Source organism: Oculina patagonica, chromosome 4, assembly GCF_052425735.1.
Source record: "Oculina patagonica isolate OP01 chromosome 4, crgOcupat, whole genome shotgun sequence".
NCBI classification, from domain to species: Eukaryota; Metazoa; Cnidaria; class Anthozoa; order Scleractinia; family Oculinidae; genus Oculina; species Oculina patagonica.
In genome coordinates this window covers 10,884,973-10,910,818 of record NC_135761.1, presented here as the reverse complement: position 1 = coordinate 10,910,818, position 25,846 = coordinate 10,884,973, and the positions used below count along the sequence as shown (strand labels likewise).

The 25,846-nt window shown below is 38.8% G+C and overlaps 1 protein-coding gene across 1 annotated transcript in view; it reads right to left on the bottom strand.

The window, feature by feature from the left end:
* The window catches only part of LOC144651426 (uncharacterized), an 81,383-nt gene extending 63,481 nt beyond the window's left edge, over positions 1–17,902 (bottom strand). Inside the window, exons 1-3 of the mRNA XM_078511359.1 lie at positions 17,761–17,902; positions 837–982; positions 341–592 (exon numbers count right to left, since the gene is read on the bottom strand). Of these exons, the coding sequence (XP_078367485.1) occupies positions 341–592; positions 837–982; positions 17,761–17,815 (453 nt within the window). The 5' untranslated portion in view covers positions 17,816–17,902. The remainder of the gene's footprint in view (positions 1–340; positions 593–836; positions 983–17,760) is intronic.
* Between the last annotated feature and the right edge of the window lie 7,944 nt (positions 17,903–25,846).

The following is a 25,846-nucleotide window of genomic DNA, read 5'->3' as shown; positions in this document are numbered from 1 at the left end:
AACGTCTCTTTATCGCAACGTTTTGTCATTTTAAGCGGTACTTTTACCAAAAACATTTAAGCGCTAAACGTTTGATTTTTTAATTTCTAATACATTTTCCGGTATCAAAAAGAAATTGTAATCCAAATTTTCCCGGGGGAGCATGCTCCCAGACCCCCCTCCCCCCACATCCTAGTTGGCTCACGCTTCCGCGTTCCAATTCGACTTTATAATTAAGCCCCCTCACTCAAATTCTTCCTGCGCGATCCCTGATTTAGCTATTAAAACAGACGGAAGAAACTGCAATTTATTCTTTTAACAAAAAGCAGTTTTCTCCATTCTAATGATATTGTTTTCTAACCTGTGAAAACGTAACTTTCTCGCATTTGCTTTCTGTTGTCCATATTCCATTAAAAGTAACACTGCCATGTGTCATTTGTGGTTGATCTTGGAAAGCCAGCCAGTTGATGATTCCAGTTCCATTTGATCCAATGCCTGATTCACGTGCACACACCTCAAATCCACGTGTACTGATGGATTGAACCCAAACAGCAGAAGGAGAGTGAACACGTGAAAACTCTTCACCATGGCTCAATGACACGTGAACTCGAACCTGAAGGACGTCAAACAGAAATAAACTATAAGTAGTAGCTTTATTTTTCCAAACATAACTTTTGTGTCCAAGGGTGCTTTATCATATAAATATTGTGTACATAGTATGATATATTAACAAAGTCTCTCGGTGAGTTCTGAATATTCGTTGCCCTAAAGCATATGTTTCGATATGTTAATGGTGCGTGTAACTAACTAAGCTCATAAGAAATTTATTGGAGGTGATTTTGCGCAACAACCCTCACCTTTCCTGATCCACTGAAGGTTTTGGGGAATGCAACATTTGTGCAGAGTGGTAAACGACAATGCTGTGAAGGCAAACATCCACTGCTGCAGGTCCAGTCTTGAAACGTTTTCGATACGTTGAGTTTTCCAGCTTGAAGAGAAATCCCTATATGGACAAATTGTCAAATAATATAATTAATATTAAGGGGAACATTTGATATCCAGGAAACACTGGATATACAGGGAACATTTGATATACAGGAAACTCTAGATGTACAGGGAACACTGGATATACAGGAAACACTTGATATACAGGGAACATTGGATATACAGAGAACATTTGATATACAGGAAACACTGGATATACCGGGAACTCTCGATATATAGGGAACACTTAAAATACAGGGAACACTTGATATACAGGGGTCACTTGATATACAGGGAATACTTGATATACAGGAAACACTGGGTATACAGGGAACACTGGATATACAGGGAACATTGCTTATACCGGAACACTAGATACAGGGGAACATTTGATTTACAGGGAAAATTTAATATACAGGGAACACTGCGTATACAGGGAACACTGGATATACAGGGAACACTTGATAGACAGGGTACACCAGATGTACAGGGAACACTTGATATACAGGGAACACTGGATATACAGGGAACACTAGATATACAGGGAACACTTGATATACAGGAAACACTTGATATACAGGGGACACTAGATATAATGGAACACTTGATATACATGCAACACTAGATATACAGGGAACACTTGATATACAGGGAACACTAGATATACAGGGTACAATGGATATACAGGGAAAACGTGATATACAGACAACACTTGATATACAGGGAACACTTGATATATAGAAAACACTCCCTTGTAAAAATTTTACCGCGATCGCGCCGCGAACGCGCCGCGATTCGCGGCGCGTTTTTGGCCGCCGCGATTGGCGCGGTCGCGCCGCGATTCGCGCCGCGATCGGCTTGGATCGCGCCGCGATTCGTGCCGGGATTCGTGCCGCGATTCGCGCCGCGTTTTTGGCCGCCGCGATTCTCGCATCGCGGCGCGATGGGTCGGGAATCGCGCCGCGATTTGGCTTGGATCGCGCCGCGATCGCGCCGCGATCGCGCCTAAATCTTTAAATTTAAAAACAATTATCTTGGCGTTTTGCATACCGACAAAACAAACACACAGACTGTATCGAAACAACATCATTTATTTACAGAAGCTTACAGAAAAAGACGGCCAGTTAAGCTGCCGAGCACAATTATATTTCGCAAAGCCGGAGAGCGTGATTGAGTCTTTAGTTTACAAGCAAATAAGTGAACAGTTCTTCTGTGAAATGTGAACAACACATACATAACGGCAACTAACCTTTTACTCGTGCTCAAGCGAAGGAAGATGCAATGATGTGATCTACCAAACGAGCGAACTATCTCTTGGTCATGCATCTGCGAAGAAGCCCAACCGTCGAAGATGTGCTTTCTTTTCCCCGAAGCTTTTTTAAATAATACAACATTTAAGTCCCAAGCATCAACAGGTACAACTTCGCATTGAATGGTCCTTACCGTCAAAATGTTTTCCTCTTTCCACTGTTCGAGTTTTGCATTTTTTTAAAAAAATCACAGTTCAGCTGTAGTTCAGTCAATTCAACAAAGTCCATGACGAAGCGCTGTTGAAATTATAAACAAGCTGTCGCTCGAATTAACAAAACAAATTCTAGCAGTTTTCACAGAGACGCTTTTCCCTCAAGTTAGGTCGCTTCTAAACTCTTGTTATTAACAGAAGCAGCTAAAAAAGAACACATTTTTCCAGTCCTGATTGTGAAGAGAAAACATAACTTTCTCGAAATAAAATTTCTTTTCTGCTTGAGATGGCGTCGCGATTGCGTGTACTATGCACTACGTGACCTAACTCAGCCAATCGTAACGCTCAGTTCACGACACCTTGCGGCAAAAGGCGGGAAAGGACTTCGATGTGTGTGGTCTACGATCGTGATCTACGGGAAGGTAAATTATAAAGCTCTAAAAAAAGCTCATTCTGACAGCCTCTTCGGAGCCACAATTAAATTAAATGCCATATAGAGGATTTTTCAATGCATTAAAAGACGCAAATTGCAGCGAATTCCTGATTGTATTTGCATTTGAAGAAAATGGCCGAGAGACATTTGTCATTGGATTGCTCAAAGGTATTAAGGTTCCTCAAAGATAAGAAAAGAAAGAAACAAAGTGTTTGAAAAGATTAAAAAACGGACTGTTAAGAAATAAAAATTCTTATCTTTTAATTTATCTTTACTCATTATCACGCGCCGCTTTGTCGCGCCAGTTCGTCTAGACTAAAACTAAATAAAACTTTTCTCGTGGGAATCACGTCTTCACGGCTCACCGTCACGTAATAAAATGTTTTTCGACATTTTAAATCAAACTAGTTTTATAACTACTTTGATTAGTACTTAAAGTTTATTTCATCAATACAAGTCATGATTTGCGTTACGACCACAGCATGATTTGTGAGAGTTTCAAAGCATATTGACTTTCTCCCGGTGATTGAGAAGTGAGTTCTCGCCGGGAACACTTCCCGAGATTTATTCCAGCCCCCCAAATCGCGGTGCGGTGGTAATCAATCGCGCCGCGATCGCACTCATCACGCCGCGATCGCGACTATCGCGGCAATCGCGGCGCGATCGCGACATTCGCGGCGCGATCGCAACTATCGCGGCGCGTTCGCGTTCATTTACAATCGCGTCACGCACGATCGCGTCGCGATGACAACAAATCGCGGCGCGATCGCGTCAGTCGCGGCGCGATCGCGGTAAAATTTTTACAAGATATACAGGGAACACCTGATATACAGGGAACACTAGATATACAGGGAACACTTGCTATACAGGGAACACTAGATATACAGGTAACACTTGATATACAGGGAACACTTGATATACAGGAAAAACTTGATATACAGACAACACTGGATATACAGGGAACACTTGATATACAGGGAACACTTGATATACAAGGAACACTAGATATACAGGGAACACTTAATATACAGGGAACACTTGATATACAGGGAACACTTGATATACAGACAACACTGGATATACAGGGAACACTTGATATACAGGGAACACTGGATATACAGGGAACACTTGATATGCAGGGTACACTTGATATACAGGAAACACTTGATATACAGACAACACTTGATATACAGGGAGCACTTGATATACAGGGAACACTTGATATACAGGGAACACTTGATATACAGGGAACACTTGATATACAGGGAACACTGGATATACAGGGAACATTAGATATACAGGAAAAACTTGATATACAGGGAACAATAGATATACAGGGAATACTTGATATACAGGGAACACTTGATATACAGGGAACACTAGATATACAGGAAACACGAGATATACAGGGAACACTTGATATACAGGGAACACTTGATATACAGGGAACACTTGATATACAGGGAACACTGGATATACAGGGAACACTGGATATACAGGGAACATTGGATGCACCGGGAACACTTGATATACAGACAACACTTGATATACAGGGAACACTTGATATACATGTAACACTTGATATACAGGTAACACTGGATATACAGGGATAACTGAATATACAGGGAACACTGGACATACAGGGAACACTGGATGTACATGGAACACTAGATGTACAGGGAACCCCTGATATACAGGGAACACTAGAAATACAGGGAACACTAGATATACAGGGAACACTAGATGTACAGGGAACACTAGATATACAGGAAAAACTTGATATACAGGGAACACTTGATATACAGACAACACTCGATATACAGGGAGCACTGGATATACAGGGAACACTTGATATACAGGGTACACTTGATATACAGGAAACACTTGATATACAGACAACACTTGATATACAGGGAACACTTGACATACAGGGAACACTTGATATACAGGGAACACTTGATATACAGGGAACACTTGATATACAGGGAACACTGGATATACAGGGAACACTAGATATACAGGAAAAACTTGATATACAGGGAACACTAGATATACAGGGAACACTTGATATACAGGGAACACTAGATATACAGGAAACACTTGATATACAGGGAACACTTGATATACAGGGAACACTTGATATACAGGGAACACTTGATATACAGGGAACACTTGATATACAGGGAACACTTGATATACAGGGAACACTGGATGCACAGAGAACACTTGATATACAGACAACACTTGATATATAGGGAACACTTGATATACAGGTAACACTTGATATACAGGTAACACTGGATATACAGGGAACACTGGATATACAGGGAACACTTGATATACAGACAACACTTGATATATAGGGAACACTTGATATACAGGTAACACTTGATATACAGGTAACACTGGATATACAGGGAACATTGGATGCACAGGGAACACTTGATATACAGGGAACACTTGATATACAGGGAACACATGATATACAGGTAACACTTGATATACAGGTAACACTGGATATACAGGGAACACTGGATATACAGGGAACACTGGATATACAGGGAACACTGGATGTACATGGAACACTAGATGTACAGGGAACCCCTGATATACAGGGAACACTAGATATACAGGGAACACTTGATATACAGGAAACACTTGATATACAGGGAACACTGGATATACAGGGAACACTAGATATACAGGAAAAACTTGATATACAGGGAACACTAGATATTCAGGGAACACTTGATATACAGGGAACACTTGATATACAGGGAACACTAGATATACAGGAAACACGAGATATACAGGGAACACTTGATATACAGGGAACACTTGATATACCGGGAACACTTGATATACAGGGAACACATGATAAACAGGTAACACTTGATATACAGGTAACACTGGATATACAGGGAACACTGGATATACAGGGAACACTGGATATACAGGGAACACTGGTTGTACATGGAACACTAGATGTACAGGGAACCCCTGATATACAGGGAACACTAGATATACAGGGAACACTAGATATACAGGGAACACTAGATGTACAGGGAACACTAGATGCACAGGGAACACTTGATATACAGGGAACACTTGATATACAGGGAACACTAGATATACAGGGAACACTTGATATACAGGGAACACTTGATATACAGGGATCACTAGATATACAGGAAACACGAGATATACAGCGAACACTTGATATACAGACAACACTTGATATACAGGGAACACTTGATATACAGGGAACACTTGATATACAGGAAACACTTGATATACAGGGAACACTTGATATACAGGGAACACTGGATATACAGGGAACACTAGATATACAGGAAAAACTTGATATATAGGGAACACTAGATATACAGGGAACACTTGATATACAGGGAACACTTGATATACAGGGAACACTAGATATACAGGAAACACGAGATATACAGGGAACACTTGTAATACAGGGAACACTTGATACACAGGGAACTCTTGATATACAGGGATCACTGGATATACAGGGAACACTTGATATACAGACAACACTTGATATATAGGGAACACTTGATATACAGGTAACACCTGATATACAGGTAACACTGGATATACAGGGAACATTGGATGCACAGGGAACACTTGATATACAGGGAACACTTGATATACAGGGAACACATGATATACAGGTAACACTTGATATACAGGTAACACTGGATATACAGGGAACACTGGATATACAGGGAACACTGGATGTACATGGAACACTAGATGTACAGGGAACCCCTGATATACAGGGAACACTAGATATACAGGGAACACTTGATATACAGGAAACACTTGATATACAGGGAACACTGGATATACAGGGAACACTAGATATACAGGAAAAACTTGATATACAGGGAACACTAGATATTCAGGGAACACTTGATATACAGGGAACACTTGATACTATACAGGGAACACTAGATATACAGGAAACACGAGATATACAGGGAACACTTGATATACAGGGAACACTTGATATACCGGGAACACTTGATATACAGGGAACACATGATAAACAGGTAACACTTGATATACAGGTAACACTGGATATACAGGGAACACTGGATATACAGGGAACACTGGATATACAGGGAACACTGGTTGTACATGGAACACTAGATGTACAGGGAACCCCTGATATACAGGGAACACTAGATATACAGGGAACACTAGATATACAGGGAACACTAGATGTACAGGGAACACTAGATGCACAGGGAACACTTGATATACAGGGAACACTTGATATACAGGGAACACTAGATATACAGGGAACACTTGATATACAGGGAACACTTGATATACAGGGAACACTAGATATACAGGAAACACGAGATATACAGCGAACACTTGATATACAGACAACACTTGATATACAGGGAACACTTGATATACAGGGAACACTTGATATACAGGGAACACTTGATATACAGGAAACACTTGATATACAGGGAACACTTGATATACAGGGAACACTGGATATACAGGGAACACTAGATATACAGGAAAAACTGGATATACAGGGCACACTAGATATACAGGGAACACTTGATATACAGGGAACACTAGATATACAGGAAACACGAGATATACAGGGAACACTTGATACACAGGGAACTCTTGATATACAGGGATCACTGGATATACAGGGAACACTGTATGCCCAGGGAACACTTGAAATAGAGACAACACTTGATATACAGGGAACACTTGATATACAGGTAACACTTGATATACAGGTAACACTGGATATACAGGGAACACTGGATATACAGGGAACACTGGATATACAGGGAACACTGGATATACAGGGAACACTGGATGTACATGGAACACTAGATTGACAGGGAACCCCTGATATACAGGGAACACTAGATGTACAGGGAACACTAGATGCACAGGGAACACTAGATGCACAGGGAACACTTGATATACAGGGAACACGTGATATACAGACAACACTTGATATACAGGGAATACTAGATGTACAGGGAACACTAGATATACAGGGAACACTTGATATACAGGGAACACGCGACATACAGGGAACACTTGATATACAGACAACACTGGATATAAAGGGAACACGTGATATACAGACAACACTTGATATACAGGGAAAACTAGATGTACAGGGTACCCCTGATATACAGGGAACACTTGATATACAGGGAACACTTGATATATAGGGAACACTTGATATACAGGGAACACTAGATATACAGGGAACACGTGACATACAGGGAACACTTGATATACAGACAACACTGGATATACAGGGAATACTAGATGTACAGGGAACACTAGATATACAGGGAACACTTGATATACAGGGAACACGTGACATACAGGGAACACTTGATATACAGACAACACTGGATATAAAGGGAACACGTGATATACAGACAACACTTGATATACAGGGAAAACTAGATGTACAGGGTACCCCTGATATACAGGGAACACTTGATATACAGGGAACACTTGATATACAGGGAACACTTGATATACAGGGAACACTAGATATACAGGGAACACTTGATATAAAGGGAACACTTGATATACAGGAAGCACTTGATATACAGGGAACACTAGATATATAGGGAACACTTGATATACAGGGAACACTAGATATACAGGGAACATTAGATATACAGGGAAAACTTGATATACAGGGAACACTAGATATACAGGGAACACTAGATATACAGGGAACACTTGATATACAGGGAACACTAGATATACAGACAACACTTGATATACAGGGAACACTTGATATACAGGGAACACTAGATATACAGGGTACACCTGATATACAGCTGTTGACTCTGGACTGGTTGTAGCAGTCGCCTTTATAGACTTTAAAAAAGCGTTTGACAGCGTATCTTACACCGTCCTAGAAATGAAATTGCAAAAGAACTTTGGTATTACGGGCCAAATTCTAGATTGGCTTAGGAGCTATCTAAAAGGAAGGCTGATATACACAACTGTCAACGGAACCAAATCAGACTTTCTCCCAGTCACATTCGGCATCCCACAAGGGTCTGTTCTGGGTCCAACACTCTTCACCCAGTTTACAAACGACCTACCATCATCTGTAGAAACCGGAGAAGTCTATATGTTCGCTGACGACACAACAATCTACTGCATAAGTGACACGGCAGATGGGGCCATTACAAAACTCAACACGGCATTGAGTGAGTTACACTCGTGGTGTCTTGCTAACAGGCTTACACCCCACCCAGGTAAAAGCGAGGCGATGCTCATTTATAGAGGAAACATTACGAAGTCTCTAGCGCCAATTATCATTGGCGAATCTGCCATTCAGTGGGTCAACAAAACACGCTTGCTAGGAATAACAGTGGATGAGAATCTCAGCTGGGTCCCACACACACAGGAGCTGAAAAAGAGTTTTGCGAACAAATTAAGCTTGCTTAAGAGATCAAGGTTTCTACCAAAAGACGTCCTTGAAGATTTTTACTTTAAAGTCATATTGCCCTCTGTGAACTACGGCTTAGTTCTGTGGGGATCGTGCTGCAATACAGAACTTATTCATTCCATTGAAAGACTGCACTGTAGAGCCGCTAGAATTATCTATAATCTGCCTAAAGATATGGCTTCTACCGAAGTACTAGAACGGTCTGCGTGGACAAATATTAATTTCCATTACAAATTCGCCGTGTTGAAGCTCGTGCAAAATGCATATAATGACACACTACCCACCATCTTAAGTAGATGCATGATTGTCAAGCGAGATCATATGATTTCAACTAGGGCACGCGAATCTTTGATAGTGCCGCGTTTCAACACGCGATACATGAAAGACTCATTAAAATACCGAGGATCCGTGCTCTGGAACACGCTATCAACAAAACACAAAGATCTGGCTTATGTAACACGTCGAAAGGACCTTGTCCGCATGCTGAAAACTTCGGATGCTTTTATTGATTTCAATTTTAATGTTTTATCTGTATCAACCACGAACTTTAAACAAAAAGATTTTACCTACTTTTAGCGCTAGTTTTTAAATTAATTCAAATGTAAATAGTTTTATAAGTTTAAATATTTTTAACTTTTAATAATTTTAAAATCAAATACAAATGTAAATGGCCTAATTAATTGTAAGTAAATATTTTTAACTTTAAATACTTAATTTACACGACCCCACAAGCTGTAAGCTTTTATCCATATCGTGTTTTTAAATAAAGGCAACTACTACTACAGGGAACAATTGATATACAGGGAACACTTGATATACAGGGAACACTAGATATACAGGGAACACTAGATATCCAGGAAACACTTAATATACAGACAACACTTGATATACAGGGAACACTTGATATACAGGGAACCCCTGATATACAGGAAACACGGGACGTATACAAAACATGGACCCGGGTCCATGGATCACCCCTGTGGACCCGGTCCATGGACCACCTTGTGGACCCGGTCCATGGACCACCCCTGTGGACCACCCCTAATTTTCGAAAGAAAATCAATTGACGGCAGGTACCAAAACCCAAAACAACGAAATGAAACCACCGAAACGAAACAACCAAAACAAGCTAAACCACCAAAACGAAACCGCCGAAACAACTGAAACAGTAATCTCGTTCCCGCATCTCGCGGGTAGACGAAGCCGGAAGGCGAGACTGGCCAAGTAAGAAAATTCATTTTTTTTTATTGGCTCTTTCAAAGCATGGCTGTCACAGCGCTAAAATTTGAACGTGCGATGCGGCCCCAAGGGAATTCATCTGTATTTTATGCAAATTATAGATCATGCACGCAATCATAATATATTCACTTTTGGTACGTTTCGTTGTTTACAGTCGGCCTCAAAAGACAAGAAGATTTCGTTTTAGTTCTTTGTAGCATTATAAAGCTATTTCAAACGAATAACGATGTTTAAAAACAGAGAATCTGCCGTAAGAATATTTACGTTTGATTACGTGATTACATTGCATGTATCCGCCGAATGAACAGTTTTTTTAAATCAAATATTTTTACCCGACCTAAAGCCTTCATAATTGCCTTTTGCTTAGTAAAATACTCTGCTAGACAACAAGACAAAATCACCTAAACAAGCAAAACCTTTACCAGCTAACCGTAAAAAGACTAACCGGAGTCCTAGTTGATTATGTTTCGTTTCGCTCGCTTAAACCGTTTCGGCGGTTTCGTTTTGGTCGTTTCAGTGGTTTCGCTAATTTGGTTTTGTTTCATTTCGTTGTTTTGTGTTTTAGTACCTGCCGTCAATTCATACCCTTTCCCCATTCTACACTTTGATTTTCTTTCGAAAATTACGGGTGGTCCACAGGGGTGGTCCATGGACCGGGTCCACAAGGTGGTCCATGGACCGGGTCCACAGGGGTGGTCCATGGACCCGGGTCCATGTTTTGTATACGTCCGGGAACACGTGATATACAGACAACACTTGATATACAGGGTTCACGTGATATACAGACAACACTTGATATACAGGGAACACTAGATATACAGGGAACACTAGGTATACAGGGAACACTTGATATACAGACAACACTTGATATACAGGGAACGCGTGATATACAGACAACACTTGATATACAGGGAACACTAGATATACAGGGAACACTAGATATACAGGGAACACTAGATAAACAGGGAACACTTGATATACAGGGAACACTAGATATACAGGGAACATTTGATATACAGGGAACACTTGATAAACAGGGAACACTAGATATACAGGGAACACTGGATATACAGGGAACACTGGATATACAGGGAACACTGGATATACAGGGAACACTGGATGTACATGGAACACTAGATGTACAGGGAACACCTGATATACAGGGAACTCTAGATATACAGGCAACACTAGATATACAGGGAACACTAGATGTACAGGGAACACTAAATGCAAAGGGAACACTTGATATACAGGGAACACTTGATATACAGGGAAGACTAGATATACAGGGAAAACTTGATATACAGGGAACACTTGATATACAGGGAACACTTGATATACAGACAACACTGGATATACAGGGAGCACTGGATATACAGGGAACACCTGATATACAGGGTACACTTGATATACAGGAAACACTCGATATACAGACAACACTTGATATACAGGAAACACTTGATATACAGACAACACTTGATATACAGGGAACACTTGATATACAGGGAACACTTGATAAACAGGGAACACTTGATATACAGGGAACACTAGATATACAGGAAACACGAGATATACTGGGAACACTTGATATACAGGGAACACTTGATATACAGGGAACACTTGATATACAGGGAACACTGGATATAAAGGGAACACTGGATGCACAGGGAACACTTGATATACAGACAACACTTGATATACAGGGAACACGTGATATACAGACAACACTTGATATACAGGGAAAACTAGATGTACAGGGAACCCCTGATATACAGGGAACACTTGAGATACAGGGAACACTTGATATTCAGGGAACACTTGATATACAGGGAACACTAGATATACAGGGTACACCTGATATACAGGGAACACTTGATATACAGGAAACACTTGATATACAGGGAACACTTGATATACAGGGAACACTAGATATACAGACAACACTTGATATACAGGGAACACTTGATATACAGGGAACACTAGATATACAGGGTACACCTGATATACAGGGAACACTTGATATACAGGAAACACTTGATATACAGGGAACACTTGATATACAGGGAACACTAGATATACAGACAACACTTGATATACAGGGAACACTTGATATACAGGGAACACTAGATATACAGGGTACACCTGATATACAGGGAACACTTGATATACAGGAAACACTTGATATACAGGGAACACTTGATATACAGGGAACACTAGATATACAGGGAACACTAGATATACAGGGAAAACTTAATATACAGACAACACTTGATATACAGGGAACACTTGATATACAGGGAACCCCTGATATACAGGGAACACGTGATATACAGACAACACTTGATATTCAGGGTTCAGGTGATATACAGACAACACTTGATATAGAGGGGACACTAGGTATACAGGGAACACTTGATATACAGACAACACTTGATATACAGGGAACACGTGATATACAGACAAATCTTGATATACAGGGAACACTAGATATACAGGGAACACTGGATATACAGGGAACACTAGATAGACAGGGAACACTTGATATACAGGGAACACTAGATATACTGGGAACACTTGATATACAGGGAACACTTGATAAACAGGGAACACTAGATATACAGGGAACACTGGATATGCAGGGAACACTAGATATACAGGGAACACTAGATATACAGGGAACACTTGATATACAGGGAAGACTAGATATACAGGGAACACTGGATATACAGGGAACACTGGATATACAGAGAACACTGAATATACAGGGAACACTTGATATACAAGGAACACTAGATGTACAGGGAACACTTGATATACAGGGAACATTAGATATACAGGGTACACTGGATATACAGGGAACACTTGATATACAGACAACACTGGATATACAGGGAACACTTGATGTACAGAGAACTCTTGATATACAGGGAACACTAGATATACAGGGTACACTAGATATACAGGGAACAATTGATATACAGACAACACTGGATATACAGGGAACACTTGATATACAAGGAACACTAGATGTACAGGGAACACTTGATATACAGGGAACACTAGATATACAGGGTACACTGGATATACAGGGAACACTTGATATACAGGGAACACTAGATATACTGGGAACACTTGATATACAGGGAACACTTAAAAACAGGGAACACTGGATATACAGGGAACACTTGATGTACAGGGAGCACTTGATATACAGGGAACACTAGATATACAGGGTACACTAGATATACAGGGAACACTTGATATACAGACAACACTGGATATACAGGGAACACTTGATATACAAGGAACACTAGATGTACAGGGAACACTTGATATACAGGGAACACTTGATATACTGTGAACACTTGATATACAGGGAACACTTGATATACAGACAACACTGGATATACAGGGAACACTTGATGTACAGGGAACACTTCATATACAGGGAACACTAGATATACAGGAAACACGAGATATACTGGGAACACTTGATATACAGGGAACACTTGATATACAGGGAACACTTGATATACAGGGAACACTGGATATACAGGGAACACTGGATGCACAGGGAACACTTGATATACAGACAACACTTGATATACAGGGAACACGTGATATACAGACAAAACTTGATATACAGGGAAAACTAGATGTACAGGGAACCCCTGATATACAGGGAACACTTGATTTACAGGGAACACTTGATATTCAGGGAACACTTGATATACAGGGAACACTAGATATACAGGGAACACTTGATATAAAGGAAACACTTGATATACAGGAAACACTTGATTATACAGGGAACACTAGATATACAGGGAAAACTTGATATACAGACAACACTGGATATACAGGGAACACTTGATGTACAGAGAACTCTTGATATACAGGGAACACTAGATATACAGGGTACACTAGATATACAGGGAACACTTGATATACAGACAACACTGGATATACAGGGAACACTTGATATACAAGGAACACTAGATGTACAGGGAACACTTGATATACAGGGAACACTAGATATACAGGGTACACTGGATATACAGGGAACACTTGATATACAGACAACACTGGATATACAGGGAACACTTGATGTACAGGGAACACTTGATATACAGGGAACACTAGATATACAGGGTACACTAGATATGCAGGGAACACTTGATATACAGACAACACTGGATATACAGGGAACACTTGATGTACAGGGAACACTTGATATACAGGGAACACTAGATATACAGGGTACACTAGATATACAGGGAACACTTGATATACAGACAACACTGGATATACAGGGAACACTTGATGTACAGAGAACTCTTGATATACAGGGAACACTAGATATACAGGGTACACTAGATATACAGGGAACACTTGATATACAGACAACACTGGATATACAGGGAACACTTGATATACAAGGAACACTAGATTTAGAGGGAACACTTGATATACAGGGAACACTAGATATACAGGGTACACTGGATATACAGGAAACACTTGATATACAGACAACACTGGATATACAGGGAACACTTGATGTACAGGGAGCACTTGATATACAGGGAACACTAGATATACAGGGTACACTAGATATACAGGGAACACTTGATATACAGACAACACTGGATATACAGGGAACACTTGATATACAAGGAACACTAGATGTACAGGGAACACTTGATATACAGGGAACACTTGATATACTGTGAACACTTGATATACAGGGAACACTTGATATACAGACAACACTGAATATACAGGGAACACTTGATGTACAGGGAACACTTGATATACAGGGAACACTAGATATACAGGAAACACGAGATATACTGGTAACACTTGATATACAGGGAACACTTGATATACAGGGAACACTTGATATACAGGGAACACTAGATATACAGGGAACACTGGATGCACAGGGAACACTTGATATACAGACAACACTTGATATACAGGGAACACGTGATATACAGACAAAACTTGATATACAGGGAAAACTAGATGTACAGGGAACCCCTGATATACAGGGAATACTTGATTTACAGGGGACACTTGATATTCAGGGAACACTTGATATACAGGGAACACTAGATATACAGGGAACACTTGATATACAGGAAACACTTGATATACAGGAAACACTTGATATACAGGGAACACTAGATATACAGGGAACACTTGATATACAGGGAACACTAGATATACAGGGAACACTAGATATACAGGGAACACTTGATATACAGGGAACACTAGATATACAGAGAACACTAGATATACAGGGAACACTTGATATACAGACAACACTTGATATACAGGGAACACTTGATATACAGGGAACACTAGATATACAGGGTACACCTGATTTACAGGGAACACTTGATATACAGGAAACACTTGATATACAGGGAACACTTGATATACAGGGAACACTAGATATACAGGGAACACTAGATATACAGGGAACACTTAATATACAGACAACACTTGATATACAGGGAACACTTGATATACAGGGAACCCCTGATATACAGGGAACACGTGATATACAGACAACACTTGATATCCAGGGTTCAGGTGATATACAGACAACACTTGATATACAGGGGACACTAGGTATACAGGGAACACTTGATATACAGGGAACACTAGATATACAGAGAACACTAGATATACAGGGAACACTTGATATACAGACAACACTTGATATACAGGGAACACTTGATATACAGGGAACACTAGATATACAGGGAACACTTAATATACAGACAACACTTGATATACAGGGAACACTTGATATACAGGGAACCCCTGATATACAGGGAACACGTGATATACAGACAACACTTGATATCCAGGGTTCAGGTGATATACAGACAACACTTGATATACAGGGAACACGTGATTTACAGACAAATCTTGATATACAGGGAACACTAGATATACAGGGTACACTAGATATACAGGGAACACTAGATATACAGACAACACTAGATATACAGGGAACACTAGATGTACAGGGAACACTTGATATACAGGGAACACTAGATATACAGGGTACACTGGATATACAGGGAACACTTGATATACAGACAACACTGGATATACAGGGAACACTTGATGTACAGAGAACACTTGATATTCAGGGAACACTAGATATACAGGGTACACTAGATATACAGGGAACACTTGATATACAGACAACACTGGATATACAGGGAACACTTGATATACAAGGAACACTAGATGTACAGGGAACACTTGATATACAGGGAACACTAGATATACAGGGTACACTGGATATACAGGGAACACTTGATATACAGGCAACACTGGATATACAGGGAACACTTGATGTACAGGGAACACTTGATATACAGGGAACACTAGATATTCAGACAACAATTGATATACAGGGAATAAATAGGGAACACTTAAATATACAGGGAACACTGGATATACAGGGAACACTTGATATACAGGGACATTGGATATACAGGGTACACTTGATATACAGGGAACACTGGATGTAGTGCGGTGCGCTAGGAGTACAGCAAACGTTAGAAATACATGAAACATAGGGTGTCAAGGAAAACGTAAAATTCATGGCAATCAATGAATTTTCAGGGAATGACCCGTTCTCTACAATATTAATTTCGTTTGCTTTCGTGTCCAAATTTTTATTCAATTTGTATATAAAACTTATGATCTCAACGAAAGTGTGAGCCTGTGCTCAACAAAAGGTAGCGATTTTCTTTTTTGTGATTGATTTCGTATAAAACGGAAAGAGAAATTATAAGTAACTGCAATTGTTTGTCGATCTTTTATTTTGACCCAGAAGACGAAACTTGATAACCGGCTGTGAATTTTTTGCTTTTGAAGTTATTTTTATAAACTTACTTTTAGTTTTGAGTTTTGATTTTCTCTTTGTTTCGATATTTGTTACACAATTATATTCTCAGTCGAAGTTATCTGATTTTGTAGACTGCCATTTTATTTTAACTGAGTGCGGCCAATCTAAAAAACTAATCGGTCGAATTTGTAGATTAGGAAACACGACTTATGTTCGAATTTCAACCACATCTTCATGGACGCGCTGTAGATTATTTGAGACTGGACATATTTAAACGGCTATTGTTTACTGACCTGATGTAGCTGTTAAGCTACTGAAGAAAATCAGGAAACACGCAAAATGCCTCATCCTTCGTCCGTTTCCAACGAAGAAAGTTTAATAAGTTTTCCAGGGGAAGTAAGTCTGATAAGACTTAAAAGTAGAGTGTTTGACTTCGTTTCTTCACTGCTACTGAGCAAGGACGTCAAAAACAACATAATTTATGTATAGAAAAAACGAGTTACGACGAGATACGAGCGCATGAATTTTCAACACGACTGTAGGCACTGACGTGTGCTCCGCCGAGTTTTTCTTTTTTTCTTACAAACATTTGTCAAAGACTCGATCAAACAGTCGGTCAGGGTGTGTAATACAACTCTGGAAAATCAGAGATAACCCGAAAAGTATTATGTGATACTGCTTTTTTACCTAGTCTCGTGAAGTTCTTATTTTTTGTATAACAAGGAACAATGTTAGTTCTGCATGAGCAATAAAATAGAAAGGAAAATGTCACAGTGAGTGACAGTTTGCCGAGAAAGTATTTGCATAACGCTCTATTATCTTTTTCTCAAAATAATAATCAACTGATAAAAATAATCAACTGATGTCCCCATTAGTAAGATTTGAACACTTTTGTACGACGCATTTTACCCATTAAATGATAACGCAATGATTGTTTTAATTCCGTACATAATAGATTTAAATTCATGTAAGGCCGAAATTTGGTCCACAGCTAGTAGTTTTTAGAGCCGGCCGGCGGAGATTCAGATCAAAACAACGCGCTCAAAAAATTATTAGAAACTCTTTTTCGCTGCCACTCGAGCCGCTTCTGTTGTCGCATCAGTAACAACGACACAAAACGATCGAATCAAAATTCGCGTTTTTGATCGAGGCGTAAAAACATGTTCAAGCCAATGTGGAATATTTCAAGGCTATCTTTTGTTGTTTATTAATCTAAAATCTTATGGTCCTCAAATTACTTTATTCAGCCACCAATTTATTTTGGCTTTGGTTAAAGGAATATCAAGCAAGAGAAAAAACGCCAAATTTAGGCCCCTAACGATTTTTTGAAACTAAAATAGGCAAACGGAGACCAGATTTAAAGTCTGGGTCGGGATCATTAATTTCGAACAATATTTTTGACAATAAACTGAGGAAAAAAGATAGTTTTAGCCTTTAAAAATTACTACAGGTACTGATATTTGAAGAAAAACAATAACAATTACAGTTGCCGAAATAGTGGTAGGTAAGCTACATAAACACATGATTATACATCAACTGTCGGTTTTATTGGGTAAACTGAAATCATTTGAATTGTCATCGCATCTAGCCAGAATATATACTGGGAAGGAACAAGAATTACAGTTAAGGTAAACATCATGAAAAAATTTCGAATTCGATAGCTTTAACAAAAAATGAAAATGTGTGTTTTATAGGGTGGCAATTTATTAGGTTTTACTGGATATTCTGATAAGAAGTCGAAATATTGCCGGCCGCTTAATTTTCGTTGTGTCTACGTGGCGTTATTGTCAACTCAATTTTGTTATCAAAATAATACTTTTACATTGCAGCCGATTTTGGTCAATAAAGTAAATATTAACTATTAAATACTAAGAAGGCTACTTCGAATCGAACCATGTAGGCCTGACACCATGAAAACCTAGCGCATGCGATATTTCTTTCGTGTTCTATCAAGTGTGTCGTTTGCCTAACGATAACACTGCTTCAGTTAAATAAAAAAACGTGTCCAAACACTTAGTAGAATATTTTCTTGTGACATAATGGAATCGTAGCGCGTTTGATGTGAGTTCAAAGAAAGTAAAGTAGACTACAAGTGAGACAACAAACCGTTTCGAAGTGCGCCAACCCTTTTTCTTTCAGAAAAACGAAGTAACAAAATTCTTGGTTGGCATGTGGCGTCATCACCGTCTTGATAGCGAACTTAACTTGGTCATTTGTCAAACCTGGCATTCGCGACAGTCAGGAAAACCCAAGCAAAATCTTTATTTCAGTAGACTAGTTGAAAAAACATCTCTCTCGTTTTGCAGCTTATTAATAGTTATTTGTCAGAAAAGAAGTAGTTTCCGCCATAGATCATTACATCATAGAAAATTCGTTTTCGTGCTAAAATCTAGCCTGCGAACAGGCTCCCAAGGGGAGAAGGGGGTAAAAAGCTCAGCTCACTTCGCTCGCCGATTTATTTCGCCGATTTAATTACGCCGTTCGCAAACCGCCGGCGCAGTCTGAAATAGAATGATAAATCCAAGACCCTGCGAGAAGGCGAGATCCTTGAAATTTGAGACCGAGACTTTAAGGCTAAAACATTTCGGAGCCCGAGAATCTTGTGTCAAAAAATCCAAGCCAGAGACTCATAATGCTTCGTAATCTTAGCTAACCTTCAGTAACTGATAGCGCTTCGACCATATTTTCCAAAACAGAGAATAAATCAAAAGATTTAGAAACATGAGAAACCAAATTGAACTCGTTATTATGCATTTTCTTCACTTGTTCAGCTTCCACTGGATGTTCCCTCGTACTAATAAGAAATGCTAGCACAATTCTGAGCCTTCCAGCCGGAGATTTTCAAAATTCGAGAATCCGAGACACTTATAATTCAAATGAATGCGGGATTTCGAGACCTCGTTTTTAAAAGCGAGACTTGGCCGAAAATTGCCGAGACTCAAGCTAATTCAGGTGACCATTTTGTACAGAGCTTCTGATATCATGCGATGGTACGATTCCGCATAATTGATTCAAAATCGCAACTTTTTGCATAATTTATAAAAATTCACAGAATTTGTACAAAATCGCACAATTTGATGAAAGAAAAAGAAAATGTTTCCTTACTTACTCGATCAGCAGTCGATGAAACAACCGGCCAGTCTGTGACAAAGGAAAAAAAACAAAATTTTTTGAAAAATAATTCAAAACGTACCTTGCGTTTATTTTTTTTTTTTTTTACTAAGGCCGTTTTGCGAAGCTCGCAATTCTTTTTGTTTTGTCTATAAGGAGCAACGTTGGTTCCACATGAGCAATGAAACAGAAAGGAAAATGTCACATTGAGTGACGGTTTTCCGAGATGGTATTTGCATAACGTTTTATTTTCTTTTTATATAAAATAATTAAATTAATACTGAATTACTTTTGCGATTCGCAAGCTTGAAACAGCCTTTTATAAGCGATGCCGTTCTCAGCGTTAATTTATACATCAAGTACATACAAATAAATTTCAGACCGAACTGAAATGTTCATGAGGGCAGTGGTACCTTGGCCTATTTTTATAGCAGGTAATTCAGTTCAAATCAACAAGCTCAAAAGATTTTGTAAGCCCTTTTTCGGTTTAAATATGGTAGCCTAAACTTACTGAAGCATTCATGTTTAGTGTGGTTGAGTGAAAAATAAATCAATGGCAATCGGATCCTACATAATTATATACTTGGACAGAACAAAATTTACTGTAAGGATGAATATTATCTATTCATCGTCATTTATCAATTCGATTCGATTCGATAGCTTTCTCGACAAACGTTTTATATGATGGGAAGTAAAAAAAGCAGAAACGTCGCCTCTTCTTACTCGTTGTGTTTACGCCAAGTTTTAATCCTTTTCAAAGTACGTACTCTTTTATTAAGCTACAAGCGATTTCGGTCAACGATAAATATTATACAAATTACGGCACACTGTTTGCGATTGCAACTTTATTCGTGTACTTTCAATGCAAGCTGGCTCATTTCGTCATCTAAATTGACACTGCGTGTGATGTGGCATCTTTAAAACGTGATTAGGAATAAAACTATTTCCTTTTGACATAACGGAATCCTAGCGCATTCGATGCGAGTGACATCGAATTTCTTCCGTGTACTATGTATGGAGTGCTCCGTTTACCGCTTTTACACCGCTTGTAAAGAAGATTTTTTTTTAAATATTCCAATCACCAGAATATTTGCTTGTGACAAAATGGAATCCTAACGCATTGGATGCGACGAATTGACATCTAAAATTTCTTCAGTTCCTCATTGTTTGCATGTGGCGTCTTGATAGTAAACTCGGACAGTTGCCGATTCAGAAAATTATTTAAAACCATTCGGTCAGGAAAACCTGAGCAAAATCTTGATTTTCTTTACACTAGATAAAAATAATCTATTCTCTCAGATTACCATGCAGTTTCGTGCTCGGTCTCTCAAATCAGCCGGCCAAATTCAGTGCGTTCGCAAACCAAACCGTGAAAATCACTAAAAGATAAATTCTCGATCACTGTTGTAGTATACACTTTTTAACTCGGAAAATTTCGAGTTTTGGTGAGTGGGCCGATTTCACTCCTTCCCTCCTTCACTCCTTCCCTCCTTCACTCGATTCCTGTAAACATTTTAATTGAATTAATTAATTAATTAATTAATGTCAAATTGAATTAATCAATTAATCTTGTGAAGTGGGTAGGGGGTTACCTAAAATACAACCTTTATCTGTATTACTTTATTTGAAGTACACAAAGGCTATATATTTGTTTCTGAAAACCCAATGTTCTCCTTGTGGTATGCATTCTTCCAGGCGTAGACCCAAGCACACGGAATTTTGTGCTGAACGCATGCGCATATATGAAGTACACAAAGACTATATATTTTCACCAAATCTTACTGATGCATGCTGATATCAGCTGCTGTTGTTAAGTAACAATAATAGAGATAATAGAGAACTTCTGTCACAAACACTGACTAGGTTGTAAACCTCGTGTCAGCAGGACATGCAACTGTGTATAAGAATTTTTTTTAGACAGTTCGGCAATGGGAGAATTTTTGTGTTTTTTTATTCATACTATGGCAAGTGCAGTTGTGAACCACATTGAATCTTGAGGAATGCTTAACCAAGTTCAAGCACAATTCCTCACTTGGAAATCACCAATTTACTTGTTGAAATACTTTTACGATGTCAATTAATGTTTATCTTGTGGCTAGTAATAGAAAAGACAAAACTTTTAATAAGGCCATGCAATATTTTCTGAAAATTTCCAACACCCCTCCCCGAACCACCAGTCTCTTATGCTATAACTGATTATGGAAACCGAGTTAAGCTCAGGCTTGATGGGCCACTGGGATCAAACGCAGACTTAACCAATAGCTGTGATGCCATAACTCCTATTGCAATCATGATACAAAGTGATCATGTGTACTTCTCACAACAGATGGTATCTTGGACTTTGCATGTCAATTTGTTCCATTATTGAAAAGAAAATAACTATTTGGTGATGGCTTTTCACCAGTTTATTGTTTGCTGTTATATTTCAGCACACTGATCATAGCTGAATTTCATTTTTGCAGGTTCGGCAGTTGGCTAAAGGACAACAAATAGATACCAGTGTTTATCTACTGCAAAATGAAAATAAATTGGAAACTCTCTTTTTCTCATTCTGTCTGCTGATCATTTTGTGTTTTGTACAAGTGACTGGGGATGTTCTTTCCAGCCCACACCTTTTGACGGCCTCGTGCAAAGCTCAGTGTCATTACAATATATTTCTGTGTCATAACTATGATATGTTTTTGTGAATCTGTAAATGAATTCAAAACACTATGTGTCTTGTAAAAATGACCATGCAGTGGGACAACACAACACATCATTGGTAAGCAGTTTGATATTTATGGCAGGCATCCAGTTTAATTTTTTTCACTGTGATATGAATTCGGAATGAATGCATGCAGTTGGGGAAAGACAAATACAGAAAATTAATATTAATCACAACATTGCAAAATTGTCTTTATTTCAATGTCCATCCTAACACTCCGTGGATGTTGCAAAAAGGGTAAATCAGTACAATTAGACACCCCTGGAGAACCGTTCTTTATAATTTACAGTACAGCTTTGATAGCACATGTTAAATTTAAATTTTTCTTGTTATGCAATACCATGTGTACGAAGAAAAAGTGATTTTCAGGGACAATGATGAACACTGTATTATACTGAATAGCATCTTGGAAATGCTACAAATATTCAGTGTGGCCTACAAATATTGTTTGGTTCAAAAGCAAAACAAAACTCACCATTCATATTACTATCTAACAACCTACAAATGCCAGAAAAAACTGTTTTTAAGTCAAGAGATAGATGTACTTGGGAACTTCGTTAACGAGAGTTGGACAATGCATAAATATGACTCGACAATTTACGAACGTATGATCGATCGGATAACAAACCAAGCAAATATATATCTGCTAATGTTACGCAACGCATAGGTTCCATCCTGTCAAATGAAACCAATCCCGTAACTGTAGTGGAAAATACAGCATATTATGACTTACCCTACTATTCGACTGCATTTCAATAAAACAATTTGATTTTCGAAATGTGCTATTTCGATCGAAGCTGTTGATCAGCGTGCAAGCTCCTTGCTCCCAGAGCCGTCCTTTGCGTTGCGTCGTGTGTAAATGTAGATTCGAATACTGGCCTTGCTTGAAAGATTCCTTCTAGAAAAGAAACAAACATTCGTATTCTTCTAATACACGTCCATAAGTTCGCATTACAACTCGAAAACCATCGCTCTGTCTGCGTGTTTTTATACACGATCGGTGAACCAAAAGGCGGCTTCCGAATTGTTGAAAGGACAGTTGGCCCTGTTCAAATATATTGGGATTATCTGGTCTGGTAACACTATAAAGCATTTGTTTCTGTCTTTTCGTCCGCCATTTTGAACTCTTATACGGATTACCGCTGTACACTCGTTCCCAGACTCCGGTTCCCTGTTCCCGGTCGTTCCCGGTTCCTCGTTCCCCGTTACCACTTTTAGTAGCATCCAATTGCGACGAGCTGAAGATTCACTGAATCATCAGGAATCATCCCGTATTCTCTGGCGATTTTGCAGTTGTTCTGAACTGTTTTTTTTTTTTCGGCAACAACTTTTAATTTAAAGGTTTTGTTGTTTGAAAACCAGTAGCTTTTGGCATTATGATCGATAACTGCAGAAGAATGCGTGATTTGAGATGGGATTCTGAACTCAGGTGAATGTTTTGTCACGCTTGTGTACGGTTCTATAAATAAATTCATTCTTTATCAGTGATTTGTTGTTTTTCAATTACATAGTTGTGATTTAACGAAAATGTTGATTCGCTGCACGTGGATTGTTTTATAGTTTAAAGGAAAAATAGTGTCTCGGCTTATAGCCGAGTGATTGGGGTTTATTTTTTGTCAGAGTCTAACTGGTTCCAAAAATTAAAAGACTAGGGTCTCGGCTTATAGCCGAATAAATACGGTACATACATGCTTAACTACCAGCCGAAATATTGTATTAATGTCAGTTTTCTTGAAATAGACCAAAACTTACTTTTTCTAATGATATTATTATTTTGCCTAACCTTCAAAAAACAAAAAGGAAAAATAAAAAGAAAGAAAACAATTTGCAACCGTTGGGAACTCTATCACTCAGCCCTTTCGGCCTGCTCTCGATGAGCAGCTAGATGACAATGATACTAAGTGAAGTGAACTGAATTGTGGAAAGTTTAACATCATTTGTTTTAGCAAATCTCTATTTGTCAGTTTGTTGTTTTCGATTCTTGTTTCATAATAAATTTTCCGAGTTTAGTGGCTCATAGCCACTTTGAATAGTTATTTCTTACTAATTTGATCAGCCTTTGCTGGGGACTCAACAAAACAGCCGGCTATGGTGGATAATACAGAACTCGAGAAATCGAGCACCGATATTTTTTTAATCCAAAACGTACTATGTATTATTATCATTAACAGGGTTCTTTTACGAAGCTCACAATCTTTTTTCTTTTGGTTCTGCATGAGCAAAACAGTAGAAAAAAATGTCACATTGTAATGACTGACAGTTCACCAAACAAGTATTTGCATAACGCTCTATTTTCTTTTTGAATAAAATAATCAAGATGATACTAATGTTTTGCACGTTCACGAAATTATGTTAAGTCCTATCGTGGTTATGCTTAGTCCCTAGGGGGATATCTATATATAAACCAACACGCGGTATGAGACGAGCAGTAGCGACGCAATCTTGTAAAAGATGTTAAGTTAAATCAGGGAAAGAGACGCTAAGTTAACTCAGGGAAGGAGAAATAACCTAACACAAGGCTACGACCGGGAAAACGATCACAAGAATTGTAAGTTTAATATAGT